Raw genomic sequence first — 22,321 nt, 5'->3', positions numbered from 1 at the left:
TCCCAAGCACTACAGGCTTTACTTTCCCTTTCCAATACCAACGTCTTTTCCCCTTTATATATGCGAAGTCGAAATACGATTTAATATTTGAATTTTCAGTCTTGATACTGCATATAATAGATTTGACCCTTTACCAATTTCCAGTATTAGAAGTATCTCTTTCCTTTTGTTTTTAATTCTTGATTTTTTTTTCGTTCTTTTCTTTTACTTTTTCTATTTTCTTTAGTGTTATATATTTATGTTTCCTTTCACTTCCTTTCATTATATAAAAAAATTTCAACTTTAAACGATTTTTTCGGGTAACAATAACTACAGTTTCCTCTCGCAAATAGATGTGCTCTTTTTCCGCAAAACATTTTAACAACAACAACAACAAAGGTTAACGCAGCTCATTTTGCGCAAGATAGGTCAGCCACTTCCGTTTGATGGTAGTGACTAGCCGTCAGGTTTCCATTAGCTATTATACTTGTCAATCAAAACAGTGTTTCTCAAACATTGAATGTATACAATGCCTCTATTAGATATTATAATGTTACGCGGTTTCTTTTCCGAGTGAGTTGGATAATGTGTTAGTTTCTCAGGAAACAACAGATGTTTATTTGCAATAAGGAAATGAAATGCAAGATAGTGTCATATGTTTGATCATTATAAGTCAACTATAGAATGCAATTAAGAAAACTTTATCTTATATCCAGAAATACAAAGGAAAGCAAAACTAACAAGGCTGTGTCGAAAAAATGGACGAACGCAACAGAAACCTTTGCAAAAAAAGGACTTTTTCAGCAGTTCTGAGAATCGTGCGTACATATCGAAGTACTTAGATAATCTTTCGCTTTTTTATTTTCTCTTCATTCCGTTTTTCGGTGCTAAACCTTGCGCTGCAGCTCTTGCCCAGCGATCTATTTTACCGCTAAGGTGATTACCTTGGAATGAAATTAATATTTGATTCCAGTTTTTGCATTTAATAATGACTCTGTTTGGTCATTTCTTGTCAGGTCGTGTGGTAACATAAATAATAAAGATGAAGTAGAGTTGATAAAAATGTTATGCATGGAGTGCATGAAGCATACGCAGCAATAAAAGATAACATTAAGCACATTATTAATCAGTATTGAACCAAAACGCTTCTTGCAAGCGTGTTCACAGTATCACTATTTTCAGTCCCGAAATGATGGGCAAGCTCGTATTTCCGGGAATGACTCATTTTTCTGTTGTCAATTTTTTTTTCTCAAAAACTTTAAAACATGAATAGGATAATAGCTAAGTAAGATTACCAAGAGAATAAAAATTGCTCATGGTGTTCGTTAGGGATAAAATAATAATTTAGTAATTGGCTGGTTTAGCTTCAAGGAACACATCCTGTTTAAAGCGTGCACTCTCGCGTTAGACGCGCGTTAATGACCCTAAATTTATGCGCAGAAAAAATGCGCAATGCAATCCAGTGGAATTACCTAAAAGTTATGGTGTGGCATCAAGCATTTAGCAATAACATTAGGCAACGTATGTGCGGTTCTGTTTTCCGATGTTCACAGCATGTTTAATTTCATCCACTTGCGATAACTTATCATACCGTCTTGCTATCATTTTTATACACTCACCACTGGCTTATAAACCAATTTCAGATCACGCCGTTTGACCTTAAAAAAATCGGTACAATGGCCACGATGAGGACTCTAAATTTTATCTCAACAATCAAAGGAGAAGGAAGCTGGAATGTCAGACTTGTTCCGAGGACGAGGAATCAAAGCGTTCTATGGTTACGAGAAACAGTTGATGGTCTTAAAATTGCAAACAAGAAAGTTACCCACTTCCTCTAATAACCAAATATCATACAACTTGATTACAACCACGGTAAAGCACAGGTCTTAATGTTTTCCTCTTACTCTCCAATCCTCCCAGGAATGCTGAGAATGCTGAGAATTCACTCAGTATATGGTACAAGAACGCATTTATATTGACAAAGAGCAAAATAAAACATTCCTCTGTGTGGTACTTACAGTTGTTGAAGGTAAACCAGGGAAGAGAAAATACCCTCTGGTAAATTCTGTAGCTGGTTATTCTGTAAATATCTGCAATTTAACAAAATTTGAATGTTAGTTAATAGTCGCTACTGCTCAATCATCTCGCTCAGTTTTGGAATCTGTGACAGGCTCGCGTAAAATAAATAAATAAATAAATAAATAAATAAATAAATAAATAAATGTTTATTGTCAAACTTCGTAGGAAGAGCTTCCCGCCTCTAACAACCCTCAACATTACACTATGACACAATAATAATAATATTTTTTCTTTGTTGCATGATTATTAATAGAGGTATAAAACATAATAAAGAATCACTTCTTTGGAAATCTCATGGCAGACGCACGAGTGACAGGCTCAAGAATGCATAGTAGCGAACTGCGGAGGGAGATCTTAAGGCCATGAACCACAGCTGGGTCACTATTGAGAAGTCAGACAGTGGTGAAAGACATTTGTTGCTGCCTTAAATCTCCAGCCGACATACTGGGAATGAATTAATTAACTAATTAATTAATGAACTAACTAATTAATTAACTTATTATTTAACTAGCTAACTAACAAACTAACTTACAAACTAACAAACTAACTAACTAAATTAAATAACTAACTTACAAGCTAACTAAATAACTAATTGTAAAACGAAAGATTCGCTGTGTATAAAACAGTTTCTTTCTCAGTGAGGAGATGAAGACGGAAATACTGTTGAAAAAAGAATGCACAGCTGAATCCCAGTTTTACAAAGGAAAGATGTAAAGGCTAGGATTACACTACAAACCTACAGTTATTTTCGTTATTTTCATCTTTTCACCCGTTGCAAGTGAAAAATTCTATCGGGTATTGTCGTATACTTAAACTTCGACCTTTATATAGTGATTAATCTAATTTTACCCAAACAAATAAGAGGAAATGCGTCAAATCTTCAAAACACGCGACTATCCCGATTCTATTGTCAATACCGACCGACACCGCTCTCAAGAAATCGATCGACAGTCAACACTCAGATTTCAATTCCCTATGACTATTGTCCACGTAACTACGCAATGAAAAGCATTATTTTGACTACAGTTGCATCTTCTCTTTCCCTTGTTTTCTCAACTGGATTTTTTCGACCAAAATCTTTTTTTCTTTTTTTGTATTTTGAGCCTCGTGAAGGGGAAGTCGGGTGAAGGTCTAGCGCTAAACTAGAAACTCCTTTGCTCAGTTGCATTTCGCCCCTGATTACTGGCAGTGTCTATGATTCTTGGGGTCGTTGTCTTACACTCTATAGCTGGGGTAGTTCAGTCATCTTTATTTTAACTTTTTTTCATTTACTCCCCTTAAATTTAAAAACCTCATGTTTTAAACTGAAACCCTTTAAAGGGTTAATTGCTGGCTATTAACTTTTTAAGTTAATAGCCAGTGACAAAAGTTGCCACAAAAGTTGCTAGTGAATCTATCCGATTGTATTGTCAATGTGAAACGGTGCTTTCTTTCTTTCTTACTTTTATACCCAAACAGATTGCGGGAGAGGTAATTACACCAGCTGCTATAAACAAGTTAATATTAAGCATATGACACTTAAACGTTGATGGAAAAATACGCCGAAAATAATTTATTTGACGGCACCAAATCGACTGTTTTTAAACCCCTGCCTGCCAAATGTGAAAGTTGAGATCGTATTCTCTGATCGAAATGATGGCAGCTTGGTTTATAATGGCGAGCGCAATATGGTGTGAGTGCCAAAACTGCCGAGCAGCCGGCAGGGGGTGGGGGAGAAAAACATTTAACCCCTTCTCCTCCACGCTATAAAACCTGACAAGGGCTCCCAGGTTGCGCTCGCTATTAAAAACTAAGACGGTGGCTGCTCAATCGAAATATGATTTGTCGACAATCACACAAAAAAAGAAGGCATTGTAAACAGTCTTATCACGATGTACAGGCCCGCAAATGATCCCGGCCCGCAAATGATCCCCGGACCGGAAATGATCCCCAAATTGAACCGCAAATTATCCTGGGACAGGAAACGATCCCCAGATTGGACCGCAAATGGTCCCCGATCGCCTCACCATAGATATAGAATGGAATGGACTCAAATTTCGACACTTCGACACATTTATACACTTCTTTTTTTTTTCTTTTTATTACCAGTCGTTATGTTAAGCGATCTGGATGCAAATTTTACAACTTTTAAAAATATAATGTAGCAGCTCAGTGCAGCAAAACAATTTACTTTATATAAACTGGAACATAATTTTTTACATGCCAGTTGTTCTCTGGGGTGTGTCGCCTGAGAACAATAAGCAATTGGGTGCGTCACCTTTGCTTCGTGATCCAGCTTACTCTGATATCTTCAGAGGAAGATTTTAAACTCGGCCATTTTTATCTCGGGTGTATACGTATCGCCAGTAATCGCGTGTGTCGCCTTAGCTTTGCCGTGTTTAATACTTGCTGCATATCGACGATAACTTTATTTTACTCCGGATTTTTCAATTATTCGGAGGTTTTTGACTGAACCGGAAATAATCGACTGCACGCAGTGAGTGAATGTTGATTGCTGTGAAGTTTTTACAACCAGTGAGACTCGGATTGCACCGAAAATGTGGTTTTAAACTGTCAACAATACTCCCGTAAACAATAGAGGCCTCCTGAAGTGATCGAGGAAAAAACTGGATGGCAAAATCGGTTGTTTAGGCATGCGGCTTGCCATGGAGGGGGACAATGGTCTTCTGCAGGTCTATGCCGAGGACAGTGTGTTTTGTCAAAAAAATAAAGAAAGACTGGGAGTCCGATTAGCGGCAAAACGAAAGCGAAAGACAAAATCAATATATTACACGATAACGTATTGGACGATCGAGGCTAAAACGTTATGCTTAAGACTAAGATCCGATTAAGCCTGGTTTACACGTACGACGCAAGCATAAGAATAAGCACAAGCACAAGGATGTTTACAAGTGGGATAAGCCTAAGCATAACGTGACATAGGCAAGCGCAGAAGCAAACCAATTAGGCGCAATCGCGCAGCCGGGCTGCCTTTTAGCGCGAGATTTGATTCCAACATGGCGGAAAATGGCAACGCATGAGTAACTAGATTGTACGCTGACAACTTGTCACTGTTTTTCACTTTCCTTTCCTTACGCTTATGCTTGCGTCGTCCCGGTTTACACGTACGACGCAACGACACAAGCATAAGCACAAGCACAAGAGAATGGAAATCGTTCCATTCTCTTGTGCTTGTGCTTATGCTTGCGTCGTACGTGTAAACCAGGCTTTAAGAACAAAGGCGACGATAGTGGGTGTTGACCGCCATCTGTAGTGCATTGACCGATTCTCCTTCCTTTTTCGAAAAAAAAGAAAAACTTACGAAAGTCTTAACTGACCCGTTTTTTTTTTTAATTTGGAAGAGTTTCGTACAATTTGTGCACATTTTAGGCATTGTACTAATGGTATAAGTAAATCATTTACATGTATGTTGCAGTTTATAGGTAAATTGTTCTGTTGCACTGTGTTGCTATATTATAATTTTTATAGTTGAGAAATTTGCATGCAGATAGTTTAACTATAACGACTGGTGTTATAAAAAAAAATATATGAATTCTATAAAGTTTAAATCCACTGTCCAAATTTGAGTCCACTCCATTCTACATTTATGGTAAGGCGATCGGGGATCATTTCCCGTTCGGGGATGATTTGTCTTAATGTGTCTTAATGAGGTCTTAATGTATCCTTTCAGTCCCCAATCCTCCCAGGACATCCACCTGGAATGCTGAGAATGCACTCAGTATATGGTACAAGAACGCATTTATATTGAGAAAGAGCAAAATAAAACATTCGTCTGTGTGGTACTTACAGTTCTTGAAGGTAAACCAGGGAAGAGAAAATACCCTCTGGTAAATCCTGCAGCTGGTTATTGTGTAAATATCTGCAATTTACAACGTTTAAATGTTAGTTAATAGTCCCTACTGCTCAATCATCTTGCTAAGTTTTGTAATCTGTGAAAGACTCACGTGAAACAAATCAATGTTTATTGTCAAACCTCGTAGGAAGAGCTTCACGCTTCTAACAACCCTCAACATTACACTATGACACAATAATAATAATATTTTCTCTTTGTTGCATGATTATTAATAGAGCTATTAAACATAATAAAGAATCACTTCTTTGGAAATCTCATGGCAGACGCACGAGTGACAGGCTCAAGAATGCATAGTAGCGAACTGCAGAGGGAGATCTTAAGGCCATGAACCACAGCTGGGTCACTATTGAGAAGCCAGACAATGGTGAAAGACATTTGTTGCTGCCTTAAATCTTCAGCCGACATAACTGAGAATGAATTAATTAACTAATTAATTAATGAACTAACTAATTAATTAACTTATTATTTAACTAGCTAACTAACAAACTAACTAACTAAATTAAATAACTAACTTACAAGCTAACTAAATAACTAATTGTAAAACGATAGATTCGCTGTGTATAAAACAGTTTCTTTCGCAGTGAGGAGATGAAGACGGAAAATACTGTTGAAAAAAGAATGCACAGCTGAATCCCAGTTTTACAAAGGAAAGATGTAAAGGCTAGGATTACACTACAAACCTACAGTTATTTTCGTTATTTTCATCTTTTCACCCGTTGCAAGTGAAAAATTCTATCGGGTATTGTCGTATACTTAAACTTCGACCTTTATATAGTGATTAATCTAATTTTACCCAAACAAATAAGAGGAAATGCGTCAAATCTTCAAAACACGCGGCTATCCCGATTCTATTGTCAATACCGACCGGCACCGCTCTCAAAAAATCGATCGACAGTCAACACTCAGATTTCAATTCTCTATGACTATTGTCCACGTAACTACGCAAGAGAATCGTTCCATTCTCTTGTGCTTGTGCTTATGCTTGCGTCGTTGCGTCGTACGTGTAAACCGGGACGACGCAAGCATAAGCACAAGCGCAAGCACAAGGCGCTTATGCTTGCGTCGCACCGGTTTACACGTAGGTTTCTTGTGCTTATGCTTGTGCTTATGCTTATGCTTGCGTCGTACGTGTAAACCAGGCTTTAAGAACAAAGGCGACGATAGTGGGTGTTGACCGCCATCTGAAGTGCATTGACCGATTCTCCTTCCTTTTTCGAAAAAAGAGAAAAACTTGCGAAAGTCTTAACTGACCCGTTTTTTTTTTAATTTGGAAGAGTTTCGTACAATTTGTGCACATTTTAGGCATTGTACTAATGGTATAAGTAAATCATATACATGTATGTTACAGTTTATAGGTAAATTGTTCTGTTGCACTGTGTTGCTATATTATAATTTTTAAAGTTGAGAAATTTGCATGCAGATAGTTTAAATATAACACTGGTGTTATTAAAAAAAATATATGAATTCTATAAAGTTTAAATCCACTGTCCAAATTTGAGTCCATTCCATTCTATATTTATGGTAAGGCGATCGGGGATCATTTGTGGTCCAATATGGGGATCATTTCCCGTTCGGGGATCATTTGCGGTTCAATTTGGGGATCATTTCCGGTCCGGGGATCATTTGCGGGCTTGTATCACCAGGTGAGCTTATGACAAGAATCGACGTTAAAATTCTGTCATGTTCTTTAAAAGGCAGCCATCTACGATCCGTAATCGGTTTCACGATTTTTCAATACCGTTGAATATTAGGAATTTTTTTTCAAACAAACGTTGACAATAAAATTTCTGAGATCTTTCCAGTCAAAATGAGATAAAATGAATTACGACTGCAGGCTTTTCTATGGTACAGCCCCCACGTGTCTGCTATGTTTCTTTCACAGGGAATGTTTACATGATACCGGCGCGACTTTCATTCCGGTACGATCCCTCTTGTGGCTCTGTATTCGTTTACATGATACCAGCACAAAATCTTGTACCGGAGCGAGTCATACCGGTGCGAGTTCACCCCGGTAACTGTACCGGGGCGAGATTTTCATTCCGGTACGAAAACTCATCCCGATGTCATGTAAACGCGGTACGGCTGTTCGCTCCGGCATGAAATTACTCTCCTGGGAGTCTAGAACGGGTAGCGCATGTGCAGTCTTCGATATCCAATCCAATATGGCGTCACCTGGGCATCACAATCACGTCGGGCGGAATGAAGTGTCTTCATGTAAACACGGTATGAAATCGCAATGTCATACCGGTTTTAAACTCGCACCGGGGCGAGTTTTCACATGTAAACACCCCATTAAGGTGCCTGTAAAAATTTATTCTAGTGTTACGATTACAAACAAAATTATATCCAACAGCTTACAGCTTATTCAGCGACGTCAGATTTGAAAATATCTCCTGAGACAGTGTTTGAATTTTGTTTCCTGACAAATCCCTATGGAAAAAGATCGGGTCACTTAAATGTACAGCTTTAATCCTAAAATCGATCATCAAACAGTACATCATAAGTCTCAAAAAATCAGTTTGACCTAATTACCCAAGATCTAAATTTATGTAAGTTATACTTTGAACCCCGATTTTACGATATGGCAAAGGTAGAGCAAAATCATTTCGTTAAATCGGGAAATCGTTGAAAACGAACTCCCGATTTAACGAGTTGGCGGAAAAGTAACCAAATATATCATTGTATCGGGATATGGTTAACAATTAATTTTTTAAAGTGCAATCAATAAAATGAATAAGTTTCCGTAACTTGATATCTGAATTGTATGTATTTTATTCAATTGCAATGGGCAAGTGAATCACAAATGCAACAACCGAAACACAACATAACATCCTTCCATAGTATTTGCAGTGCATGTAATCTCTGAGGTTCTATGTACATACTCTTTAACGTATACAAAGCTAAAATTTAGCCATCCGATGTACCGTTCCATGTTTATATACTATAGTGTTCACGGTTCATAGGTCATTTCCGAAAGTATTCTTGAATTTTGCCTGTCGCTTTTCTTTGACTTCTAACTTTAAAAAGGGCATCCTCCATCATGATGATAGAAAGGCAACAAAGAAACTCTCCCTCCCTTGCCCTTGGCTCTTCAAAGGACATCACAAAGTCTCTCAGTGCCTTGACTGCTTGACTGCAGGGGTAAGAGGCCCCGGATTTTATATTACGCATATTTCATCAATGTCAGTGTCTGATTCTTGGTCTTCATGGCTAGCCTCAGAATCTTCCGCTAATAGCCGCTTTGGTAATAGATAGGGTATCGGTTTTAGCCATTTTGCCGCAATTTTGGTAATAAATAGAATATCAATTTTTGCACTCCAGTATGGAATTCGTTGTTTTTTTTTTCTTTTTTTAGCAGAAGCTACTTCTTCATCATGATGTTTACAGCAACTGTGTGCGTGCCGCAACGGCTTGGCACGCGCTTCGGTCACGCGCTGGGCTCGAGGGGTTCTTGAACTGAAGTTGACCAGACTCTATCAGGTCATAAATAGGGTATCAAATTTTTGGTCAGGTCATAAATAGGGTAAGGAAAATCGCTGATTTATGTCATAAATAGGGTAAGGGTTTTGGAAAGCGGGCTGCACACCCTTATCCAAAATTATGGGAGGACCTTCCCCCCCTCGGGCTTTCTACCCTCAATAACTGCACATGACATAAGCCTCAGCGTAGTTTGAATCTATCGCTTAATTCGTATCTGCTTTCAAACACATGTGTTAATAACCTGCCAAGAAGGCTTCTTGGGGTGCAAGAGAATTGGAGCCATACCAGCGAAATAATATTATTGTACCATTTATTTAGGGTGTATGTTAAAATATTTAACAAGCAGGCCTTTCACTTTTAAAAAAGGATCCTCCAACCCGTCACATTTGTATCGGGCATGGTTGACGGTACTCTACAATGTTCCGACTACCAGCTGAGTCATTGACAGAGATCAGTAACCCAATCAGCACACTGTTATAGATAACAAAGTCACATTTTTTTTTATTGAAGTGGGGAATTTTATCCTCTAGGGGCATATTTGAGCTTTTTCCGACCTAAGCAATTTTTAAAAGCACGGAAAAAAGATACAGAGCTACTTCCATATAAAAGTGAAGAGATGTTCGTCAGAAATTTTGCAAAGAACCCTTAAAAAGAACCAGAATTCTGTTTGGTGGGCATGACCTGAACCATTTGTTACCCCTAAAAGGTACCAAACTAGTTGATTGACATTTGTTTGCTGACATATTTTTCAGCTCATTACCCTAAGGGGTATCACCATGCCTCTGACGGAAGTAATTTTAGATTTTACCACCCTAAGGGGTACCAAACCACAAGTATTAACCCCTAAAGGAACGACGATTACCCTTAAGCGACTTAAATTCCCTGAGTTAATTTCAGAGGACTTAAATTCCCAGAGTGGGCCTTGGCGTTCTCTATGATGTTGACGTGTTTTGCTACCAGAAGTGCGCTGTGCGGTCCGTAAACATTCCGTCCATTCAATTTTGATGAAAATCAAAAGTTGCCCTTTAAAAATATAAATCTTGATTTATAATTTTCAATTTTCAGAAAAATAAACTTTTAAGTCAAATTTTAAGTTTCTCATTTTTCTGACCTGTGATCAAGATTAAAATAATATTATATTTATTTCAATTTTAGTTGTTTAGAACTTGATGAAAGTTATATTGATAATTTGAAAGACCTACTCAACATTTATAAATGGTCGAATTTATAAGAAGCAGTATCAAAAATCAACATCGTATTTTTATTGTTGTATTTATAGAAATAATATTAAATGAATTGAAAAGGGACAAGACAAAAATATCAGTATGGGGAAGGGAGGGTAAAATGTTGTGACTTAGTTTGCAATAACTGAGATGGCGGCCTGGGAGTGTCTGGTTGTTTTCTTAATTTATTTGTTTATTATTTTTTATTTATTTTAGCCTAAAGCAGAAAAGCAGGGAAGCTCGTGGAACCCAGTGATGCTATCAGAGCGCATTTTGTCACATTTACACGTACACAAGGAACATGAATATGTATGAATCAACTGTACCCAGGGATATTTGTCAAGATAATCCTTAGCAGTTTTGTTATGGAGGACTGCAAGAAATATGCTTAATCTTCCAAGCCTTGAACGGTTCGGCTTTGTTAAAAAAAAAAAACTTATTCCGCACGAAGTCCAACTACGCTATTAGATCTCACACATTTGTAACAGCCGCCGATCTACGTCTCATTTAAAAGAGATCGAGAAAAATATTAAATACGAAGCTTTGGTAAGGATAACGCAACTTTCGATTTTCGTTTGCTCACCTTTGATTATATTACCTTGTTTAAAAGGCTACTTTCATAGCATTAGTTTTATAAAGAGGTAATAACGTGTAACATGCGGAAATGCAGAATCGAGTGATATTTGAGTGGCAACGGAGAAAACTGAAAAGTTTGAGTAACAACGGAGGGACCTTAGGAGGGTTTCCTTCCGCGTTTCTTGCAGCGTCGTCGCTCGCTTCTTAAAAAGTGCGCCGTTTTGTATCATGGCATAATATGCTCCATTAATTTCGAAGAAAAATACAACCGCTTATAGCGTAGCTATTTTTCTAGTTTGTGGGTTTTACCTTACTGCAATTATGTTGCAACACAATTATTGTTTTTAGAATCAAAAAAAATATGAACAGTATTCGATTTGGAAAACAAAATGAAAGCAGTTTTATGTGTGTCTCCAATGGGGTTCTGAAAGAGAACAACACCTTACTTATTTCTCCCGTGCTCGTAGATAGTCATGTGGCCTTTTAAGGACATTTTTGTATAAGCTAATACATTTTCGTCGGTCCAAATGCTTTGCTGAACACTTAATGTTAAGAAAGTTTCAGGAAGGGAATCTTATTCCCTGAATTTACTAGCTGTTTAATTTCTGGCTTTGCAAGAATTCTATCTGCCCTTTTTTCCTATCCTTTACAACCTATTTTCACCCCCTCTTCCCATCCTCCTCCGAAAACAAAACTAACTATTTTTCCATAGTTACAAAATGTTGACGTGACTTTTTGCCAAAGAAAACTTTGAGTGCCTCTGTTTCATGCTGTTTAGTATTATTTGGTATTTTTCTTATAAGTTGTACTATGGATTGTGAGAAGTTATTTAAAAAAAAAAAAATTACAATTGGTTCCAATCGATTGAGAAGGAACGAAATTAATTTTTCAATTTTTAAATTTGGCTGTCTCTAGTTGAGGCAGAATCTTACCCCATAAATGGCGCATTATTTCATGCACCCAAGCGAATGATGTTAACACCATACATATGAGGTGATATGGAGGCTACGGTAGTTGTTACATCGCATTTCATTGGAAAATTGTTCATTTCATATTTCCTGGCTCTCGGAAAACACCTTACCATCATCTTTAGAAGCGGCCGCAATTAGTGTTGCTCCTCTATCGTTTTAAACATCATAGAAAAACATGATGAGGGTAGGCAATAGTAAAATTTTCCTGGACACTGGTTGACTGAAATAAATAATTACTGATCGCCATGAAATTCTATTGTTCTCTCTCTGCATTAAATCAACGATTGTAGTTTTTAAGATGACAAAACAACTGTCTGAGGAGAACTGAGGCGGTCCTTTTTGTCAGCAGGGAAATTATCAGGGGTAATATAATTAAACGCGCTAAATAAGCATGCCACAATATCAAAAAATATTGCAGTGTGCAGGCTTCAATTATTAAAAATATTGTAGCCTGTTTTAGGTTTGTATACATGTATTTTTGTCATCATATAGAGTGTGTGCAGGACGGCCATGTTGGAAGACCGAAACAATACAATGATTTTCCTTTGGGAAATAAATTCTATTTTTATGCAAATATCTTCTATTGTTTTAGTCCTCCAACATGGCCGCCGTGCACACACTCTATAGAGTGTTTTCACATGACGTCACGGCGACCATGTTGGTGTCCCAAAATAAAGAAATGGCGGCCATGTTGGTGTCCCAAACTAAACCTCTGGGAATGCAAATACTTTCTTTTGTTTCAGCAAACCAATATGGCCGGTAGTCACGTAAATGAAAACACTCTATACTTGATGTTATACACTCGATTGAAAAAACGTTGACACCTAAAAAGCATAAACCGTGACCGATGAGACCCAATGGCTTGATTGGTATAAGTGTACTAAATTTATTTGCATAATATTCTATTCCCGTGCGACGGTTGATGACCAAATTAGTTGCACGTGGTGAATGATGGAAACTGTTCAAGCTTTCCTTAAAGTGTCCAAGTTGGCCAACAAGGGCAAATTTGAGTGAAATACAATACGCGATTTGCCTTAGTTCAAAACAGGCAATGAACTTAAACAATATTTGGTAGAAAATTATTCAAAAGAATTAAGTCAGCACTGTATTTTTTATTGCAAAGAATGAGAATGGTAAGGTTATGAGGTTATGAGGTTATGGTTTAAACACAACCCACAAATCCGTTAGGTCTCATCGTTCACGGTTTATGCTTTTTAGGTGTGAACGTTTTTGCAATCGAGTGTATATCAGACACGAGAAACCGTGTTTCATCGGATATCCAAACACTGAGAAGTAGGTGTTTGGATGTCTGATGGAAGACACTTTCGAGTATTTGATATGGCTTCTCAAATGATCAGTAATAGGCCATTTTACAGTTGTGTGCTTAGTGACCTGGCCTTGGATTAGAAGCGAGGCTGGGGGTGACCTTGTCTTGATACAAACCTCACTGCTTTTCATATGTAGATCATGTTGTTCTTATGCTAACTAGTTTTCATTTACATATGAAAAGCAGTGAGGTCTGTATCAAAACAAGGTCACCCCCAGCCTCGCTTCCAATCCAAGGCCAGGTCACTAAACACACAACTGTAAAATGGCCTATTCTTGGAGAAATTCAAGGCTAAAGTCGACAAAATTTTATGGTAATTAGGATCACATATCCAAACCGCGGTCACGGTAGTGATTTTCTTTGTTTTCTCTTGATGAATTATTAATGAGTTTGAAAAGAATACATGTTGTACTGATAGAAAGCACACAAAGTAGCCAATGGGATAGCGTCCAATGTTTTCTTTAAACTCGCTTACTTTTCCACTCTTTTTTTGTTTGGAGTATCAGCGGCACCGACTCCAAACGTTAAATACTATCGAATGAAACACCACACAATGTAAGTGAAGTTTATTTGTGTTGCTCAGTTTAGCACAAGTTTGGATCGAAAGGTGCAAAATTTTGAATGGTATAGAGTATTATGTACGTTTGCGTAAATCAAACGGATATAGGCGGTCGTTGCAAATTGATGAGATTAATAGCATAGCGTGACATTGTGCAACCTCAAACAGATCAGATTGACTCGATGTGGTTACAGCAACTTGGGCCGACCTGGTCAATGCAACTTTAGCAGATTCAGCAGATTTCCTTAAAGTCCTTTCTTAAAGGCTTCAAAAGGTTTGCACGCTTTCACCTTCCAGCTGAAAGAAGGGTAAAAGCCATCTTAGTTCTTGCCAAGCAGCGTCGAACCCCTTCCGGTTTTATGCTCCCTCTAATTTTTATTCCAACACCGATATTATTGGTCGTTTAATAAATACGAAAATAAAAAAAAAACATTCTCATTTTTGAATTTACAGCCTTGATACTACTAATAGGTTCGACCCTTCATGAATGTTTTATTTGTAAAATGACGCCTGCACTTTTCCGCCAATCAGCTTTTCAATGGTGTCGATTGATTGCGTAACAGTATATACTTATACTGCTAGAAATCAGTCAAAACCATCGCCTGATGAAGACCAGCGGTATAGCGGTCGAAACGTTGCGATCCACATTTATGTGACTCAATCGTGAGACAAACGATTAAACTCAGCTACAATATATTTTATGTAATCCCATTTTCCCACCTACTTACAGATAATTAAGGCCTGTCATATGACGGAATGTTCCCATGGGTAAATCCTTGATCCCAGTCTCGTGTAAAATTCTGTTCAAAATTAAGCCAAAATTGTATATATAAAACGGGGTTCCAAAAATTATAAGAAGCCATTTTATGTCAATGGAGTCATCATTGAAGATTAAAGTTAGATATTTTTTTTAAAAAGGCAATTTGTTAATCAAGGCTGGAATTAAAAAAACCTTTCGCCCTAAAATTTATTGATGGGCTTATAATATTTTCTCAGGAGAATTAAAGATAGATTCATTTTCAGGAAGGTGTCCACTAATAAAGAAGTATTTTTATGCGGTTTATGACTATGCGGGAAAAGCAGATCTTAGCAAGGGCTATTGAAATCCGAAAAGAAATTTGGGGGTAGCCGCGCACTTTTTTCTTTTAGAGAGATAATTAAGCAACAATTATTTTTGAAAAAAAAAAATACAAAGCAATGTATGGCGTTTTGTTCAAAGTTGAAGCTTTTTTATCTATGGAAAAAGCGTGGTTCCCTCAATTTTTTTTGTTGGATACAAAGAACACTTGCTAAGTTCTGCTTCCTTCGCATAGTTTTAAACCTTGCAAAAATATCCCGTTATTAGTAGGTACCACCCTTATATAGAATTTAACTGTTAAAAGCCTGTAAGGAGATGGTCATTCGAGAAGAAAAGGAGAATCGTACAGCTTTGTGGCAGTTGTTGGAAGGCATTGCAGGAGGTCAGCTGTCAATGTTGTATTTATGCATGTATAGTCGTTCTCAACTCGGTTGTATCTTATCTTCCCACGGACAGAGCACTGATTCCCGCAATCTGAAAGATTAAAAGTTAGCTTTGCGTTAACGTCTGGGATCGACCTATGTAGAATTGGATCAGATGCTCTTATCCAGGATTATCGACGACAAAATTTCTTCTATTTAGCCTGGATAGGAGGACGTCTTCTGGTTTCAAACTTTACAAACATTGCCAATATCGAAAGGAAAACCAGCAACTTTCATCATACCTTCTTCTAAAACATCATGTAGCAGCAATTTTTTTTTTTTTGACTAACTGTAAATGTAGTTCCCTGAACTTGAATTAGTTTCACTTGGTTAGTTCAGACGCTCTTGTGAGGTCTTCTAATGTGGACAAATGAGAGCTGTTTTATTCAAGTCGGTTGCCGTTTGGAAAACATGACGTAATTCCAGATTTCAAGTGGCATAATTATTTCACTTTGCAGAGCTAATGACGGTTTTACATTTGTATAAATGGTATTAATGTTTCCTCCGCGGTTAACAGCGTGTCCCCTACATCAGTGAACGAAACCGATGCTCTTAAGGCAGACACACGGTCCCCCTACCTTAAAGGCTTGGTGGCCGATTAAACTGATCACTGTTAAGGTGTCTTTCTACGAAAAATACTTTACTGTTGCAGTGCGATTTTAACGATTATTAGAATTTCCCAAAATAACGATTTTCTCGATTAGAAAACAACCCTCAGTGGAGTGCTTTCCCGCGAGTAAGCAACCAATCCACCCCCTTTATGTCATGAAAGAGAAAAAAATATTTATCCATTTGAAAGAAGTAAGCATCAGTGAGGTACGCGAATGTTCACTTGACTCAATGCTCGTTCCGTGGGACATTTAATTGTTCATAGTCCAAGCAATTTTACTGAAAATGGTCAGGAAACAGAAATTTAAATGAGTTTCAAGAGTTGCCTAGTTAAAGAAACTTGGAATCTCCATGTGGATATTATTGTTTAAAGAATGAAGGTGAAAATTTAATGTGAATTAAATATGTATTAGTAAAAAAAAAAATCCAAAAGTTAGTTACTAAAGGAAAAAACAAACAAAAAGGAAAACAAAAGAAAAGGCACACCTGAAACAGAAAACGTCATTGAATCTGTTCCAGCTTGGTTTTTAGCCACACATGTGGCGTTTCCCTCCTTCGTAACTTTGGCAACAGCAATATCGGTTCTCTGATCCAAAATGGTGAAATTCTGAATTAGTGACATGTTCATGGGACGAGTTCCTTCAGCAGAACACTTTACTATGTGACCTGGAACTGTTCTCACCACTGGAATCGTTATCTTGGGTTTATCTAAAGAAAAAAGTTTGAGGAAAAGATCATAAAATAATACCGAAAAAATCCGACAGTAGCGACCTTCGTTACTTTCGGAATTAGCAGCGTTTGCGACTCGTTTCTTCCTTTGGGGGGGGGGGGAGGGGGTGGGGGTGAATATCGTTACTGAATGGGGAAAGGGCGTTATTTTCGGGAACAAAAACATGAAACAAAGCAATGAAATATAAATAGCATTATATTTAAAAAAATATATTTGGATTCCATGGTATGAAGATGGCGTTTAATTTAATAAACAGAAGGTATGTGACAGTGATACCTAAGTCATAAAGACACAGTTATACGTTCATTTGTGAAATATGGTTTTGCACTACCCATTTTTGGTAGCGGGGACAGTGAAATAAGCGTTAATGGTCTACCGGACTACTGCATGCGTGTTTCAGCCGATGCAGAGGAAATCAAATTCTTCTCTGACTCAGGGAAGAAAGGCTAAACTCAGCGCTTTTATTCCATAACATACCAATGCGTTTTATACTGCAGTGTACAGAGTTTTCAATTTTAATTTGAAGAAACGTCCCTGTTGTTAATTCGTTACTATACCAGTTTAGTTTTTACATTGCGCCACCAAGGACGAATGATCGTTTAAGGCTTTCACTTGTTGTAATGTGCCTTATCGCGATCAATTTGTCAATGCACGAAGATATTAGTATTGTACATTATAAAATTTGACTATGGATTGAAAAACAATAAAGGCATTCAGTATATAGCGCAATTAAAAAGACTTGGTATAGATACCTTTTGGGGCACTTCCCTACTTTCGGGGGTTCGCTATTTTCGGGATATCTAAGAAGCCACAAAGTTTTGACGTTTCCTTCGGAGAAAAGTTACTTTCGGGGGGGGGGGGGGGGGTTGTTACTATCGGAATTTTATTGTATGACGTTTCTACGATTCCATGCCGTCATTATAACATGCATTTACTGAGCTTGAGGCGAATAATTCTCTTAATATAATTACTCAGGTGATTATAAGAGAAAACAAAATTCGTCAGAAAATTGTCGATTTTGTTTGTTTGTTTGTTTGTTTCAAATTGTCACTTCTTCACTTCACTTCTTCTTGTATAAATCTTTACATTGCATCATTATGGCCTTTAGATTTACTATCATTTTGACGTATGATCTTGTAAATTAATTATCATTGTCCCTGAAAAGCCCTTTTCAGGGAGTGCCAATAAAGTTTGTTTGCCTCCAATCTCGTACCCAGAGCCTTCGTTACCCTTGTCCAGCGGAACGGGAAACGGACGCTCTGGCAGAATCCAAAACCGGAACCACCAAATCCTGGTTCCAGTTTGATTGCGCCTGCGTGAGGTTTGATGGAAAAAGACAATGGCGGCTGCTATTGATCACTTTCATTGTGCTTTAGAGTTCGCTTTAGAGAAGTTGGGCAAAGCTGAGCTTTCTCTGAAAGAAGCGCAGTATGAAGCTTTAAAAAGTGTCGTGTTTGAAGGAAAGGATACTATTTGTATACTTCCTACAGGATATGGGAAATCACTCATATATCAGCTTCTACCGCATGTATTTGACTATTTTCTGTCAAGTGAAGAAGATTCTTCATCGATTTTCTTGGTATTGCCCCTGAATGCGTTGATGCAAGATCAAATAAATAAGCTTAGAGGACACTTAATTGTTCGGATTCTCAAGGATCATCGTAACAATTTTAAACAAAGACCGGAATGTTGGCTTATATAATATAAGCGCAATCCATAACACATGAGAGTCATGAAATAAAAGTTGTTATGATAATTGGATTGGACAACAGAATGAAGAGATAAGTAACAACATGACCTTCACGATAACCAACATTAATTATTTCTCTCCGTCGTTCGAATAAATGCATGATTTCTTTCATATATGGTCATATATTCTCGTATCACCAGAATGAAGAGAATACAAAACTCATTGGATACAGTTCCTGCTTGGTACTACATCTTATAACTGGTTATTTATCTGAGCCAACTGGGACGTCCTGTTTTGAAAGTTCTAATAACTTCATGGATTGGCATAAATATATTTCTTTTCCAGGGCGGTCTCTTTCCGCAGCTGCTTCAGAGTGACCCGAAACAACCTTCGGGTGGTGCAAAAATTACTTTTATGCTGAACCTAGCACGATGAACAGGGCAGACAGCCATCTCCGATAAATTCGTTAACTTTTAAAAAAACGCATTCTTGCCAAAATCAATTCTACTTCTGTTTCAACTCCGGAAAATTTCAAGGACTTATTGTGATGCTTTGTATGCTTGTTACACTGCTTGAGTGGTTTGACGGAAGTTGAGAAGCTAGTGCATTCGTCTCCGCCGCAAATCCCCGCGCAAATCCCACCGACAATAGTCAAAAAACATCGTTGTTCTGTATGTCTGTGAACTTGCCCAACAATCAACTCTGGTTTTAGATTTAATGTTTTAGAGATATGGATAAGTAGATTTGTTTATTTAGAGAACGATGCAATATTTGCTTCTCGTGGGAACAGTTACTTCCGATTGGCTATCGAAGGATTATGAAGCTTCTCATCCTTAATAGAATTAATTTTAATTGTTCCAGGTTGTATTGCTATCAAGTTATTTTCTATTTCTTCATCAAGTTAACCGGGAAATCTGGAACATCGTTAAGTAACATATTTTAAAATATGAATTTGTTATTGTAGCCAAGTCGCTCGTGCGTGACACAGATTAGGGAGCGAGTGAGATTTAATTTTATCTTTTGTTTGTTGTGGTGTTTGTTGGTTTGTTGTACCCGTGTTGACAATATTTAACATCAATATATTTTTTAAAACGTTTTAAGCGTTGAAAATAGTTTAAAGCCTTTTTTAGACAAACTTTGGCCGAGAAGTTAATTTATTCTATTATGCCATGTTATGTAGAGTTGTAGATTTCTGAATTGTAATTTTCTCAAACTTTGATCGGCGTTCGTGCAAATGTTCTTCTAGATCCTAAAGATTAAAAACTGTACACCTAAAATTCCATGACTGTACTGTCTTTTGTCAAAGTATCAGTTGATTTGAGTCACTACCGGTCAGCTTTTTTTCTCGCTGAATTTGGATTATTCTGGGCTTTTGCGTGATAGAGAAAAGTGTGTCTACTTCATCCGAGCTCAGTTGCGTCTCAGTTCGCTCACAAACGAGCAGAGATGAAAATAATTACTATCTTTTGACTGAGGAAGAATCAATGTATTAAATTATACTAAAGAAAGATTCACAGCTATGTAAATGTCTGTGCAGCGAGAAGCTGGGAAGTGTAAAAATTTCGGGTTCTCGCATGGTGAAATAGAAGCTTCGGGTAGAGTGACCGTTTTTCGTGTTTTTTTTTTTTTTTTTTTTTTTTTTTTTTGCTGTTATAAAGAATATTTCAAAAACCTAACCTTATATCCTTTACATACTTACCCAGCTAAGGCCTTCAAACTAACAAAGTATGCGCGAAATCGATTTTTTTAACCATGGCCACGATTTCTTTGATTTTTACTGACATTTACTCTTAAGCGCTATTAAAATTCCGTCTGATTTTGCTTTTACTCCGTATATATAAATGCGGTGGTTGTCAACCGCATTACAACTACGATAGCAATTTTCTTTTTTTTTTTTTTTTTTTCGCAACTTTCGTGGAAGTCGTGTTGGGAGTCGTAAACTCCGCCATTGCCCCGTATTTCAATTTCGCGCCGAAAAATAGCTTCCGGTCCGTGAAATAGACATGCTTTTACCAGTCAATCAAAGGTGGCCTCATTTGGATTAGCCCAGAAGTCCGCGTTCTTGGTGCTGACCAAAAGAAAAGCGGGCTCTGGGGACGAGATTGGTTTGCCTCGAGTCAATAAACAGAGACGCGAAGTCTGCCAAATACATGCTCAATCGATAAACTGTACGGGTATCTGTTAAACGCTGACCGGATGGCTGCGGATGGCGGATGCGGATGGCGGATGGGAAAATGCGGATGACAAAATAAAAAAAAAATTAAATAAATAAATAAATGAAATGAAATAAGAAGTATATATATATATATATATCTATATATATATATATATATATATATATATATATATATATATATATATATATATATATATATATCTGAGCTGATTTTCAAAAAGGTGGCTACAGAAATTGAGCACATTTTGAGACTTTCTAAGCTGAAGGAATATGCTAGTCATTAACAATACTCCAGTTACGGTTTATCACAATAAAGTAAGGTCAGGAAATACTATGAAAGAGAAAAGAGGGGCTTTTCTTTGGAATTAGACGTGACATTGACACCCGAGTGAAATGAGACATGACCTGTGATCCGACTAAACAAGTGTGACACTTGGTAATTATTAACGGCGCCAACGCATCTTAAATCTCAACCAAAACCCGGTCTTTAAGCGCTCAAGACTAGCCTTCCACAAAAGAATCGGCTTAATCGGGGCAAACCAGCGTTTTAAATTGATTTTCCGTGTTAATTATAAGTTCAAGACGTAATGAGAATCACGCCGAACGAACATCTGGAAATTATTTATGACATTGAGTCCGGAAATCCGACCAAAATCGCACTTCTCGACTAATCGATGACTAGCCTAACAACGCTACAGTTATAACGGCGAAAAATAATAGAATAGCTTTTCAAACTCACGCTTCTTGAAGAGAAAATCCTTGCCCATTCTTGCTAGTGTTTTCCATATCAGCTTATATCCCGGATGTTGAAATCAACATTTGAAAAGGGAAGGGTTAGCGCCCTTTTCCACCACAAAAATATATTAAGTCTTTGGCTGGGTAAACAATTCGCGAAAATTTCACGTTGCCCGAAAAGAACTCATCCCTAAGACCTACTTTTTAAAGCCAAAGACTGTCACCTCCTCAAGCTAAGCCCACAATATACAAGCCTTTAATAGTCCAAGCCCGAGTAACTGAAAATTACTCGTTTAGCTTAAAAGAGGACTATTGGTAGCAAGCATATTAGTACGAGGCAGAAACTGCACTCGTAAGACTTCTCCCCTCACTAGACTTAATGATGTCCTCAGGAAAACTTTGCTTCAGGAAGCCAAACGAAACGCTAGGTCTAATGACTTAGTTCTGATCTCAGAGCGCGCGCCGAATTCAAAGCCAAATCGTTGCGCGGTTGGAAGACGTTTGAGAGAGAGTGGGGCTAGGTTAGCAAATCAGGGAGGGAGTGGGGGGGGGGGGTAGTAGAAAAATATTTTGGTTTTATAAATATTTGCTAATGACCATTGTAATCTATTAAGTTACTGATGTGAAATTCAATAAGAAACGCTAAAAAAAAAAATAAATAAATAAATATCTTAAGAAAAGGTAACAAAAACGTCAATTTCTGTAGCCACCTTCTGGAAAATCAGCTCAGAAAGCACAAGGGTATATCCTTGAATTTGCAAGAAAGGATTGATATTCTGCTTTGCATCATAAATCACTTCAGAATGATCCGTAGAAATGAAATGAACAAGAAAC

General features: G+C 37.5%; 1 protein-coding gene across 1 annotated transcript in view; it reads right to left on the bottom strand.

Annotated features, from left to right (window-relative positions):
- Positions 1–16,928, bottom strand: part of LOC146468836 (uncharacterized) — a 71,312-nt gene extending 54,384 nt beyond the window's left edge. Inside the window, exons 1-4 of the mRNA XM_085124085.1 lie at positions 16,643–16,928; positions 15,473–15,599; positions 14,776–14,847; positions 5,846–5,917 (exon numbers count right to left, since the gene is read on the bottom strand). Coding sequence (XP_084980211.1) covers positions 5,846–5,917; positions 14,776–14,847; positions 15,473–15,599; positions 16,643–16,784 — 413 coding nt within the window. The 5' untranslated portion in view covers positions 16,785–16,928. The remainder of the gene's footprint in view (positions 1–5,845; positions 5,918–14,775; positions 14,848–15,472; positions 15,600–16,642) is intronic.
- Positions 16,929–22,321: the final 5,393 nt, after the last annotated feature.

This window comes from Pavona decussata, unplaced genomic scaffold, assembly GCF_977016875.1.
Source record: "Pavona decussata unplaced genomic scaffold, jaPavDecu1.1 SCAFFOLD_128, whole genome shotgun sequence".
In the NCBI taxonomy this organism is placed as follows: domain Eukaryota; kingdom Metazoa; phylum Cnidaria; class Anthozoa; order Scleractinia; family Agariciidae; genus Pavona; species Pavona decussata.
This window is presented reverse-complemented; position numbering and strand designations above follow the sequence as displayed.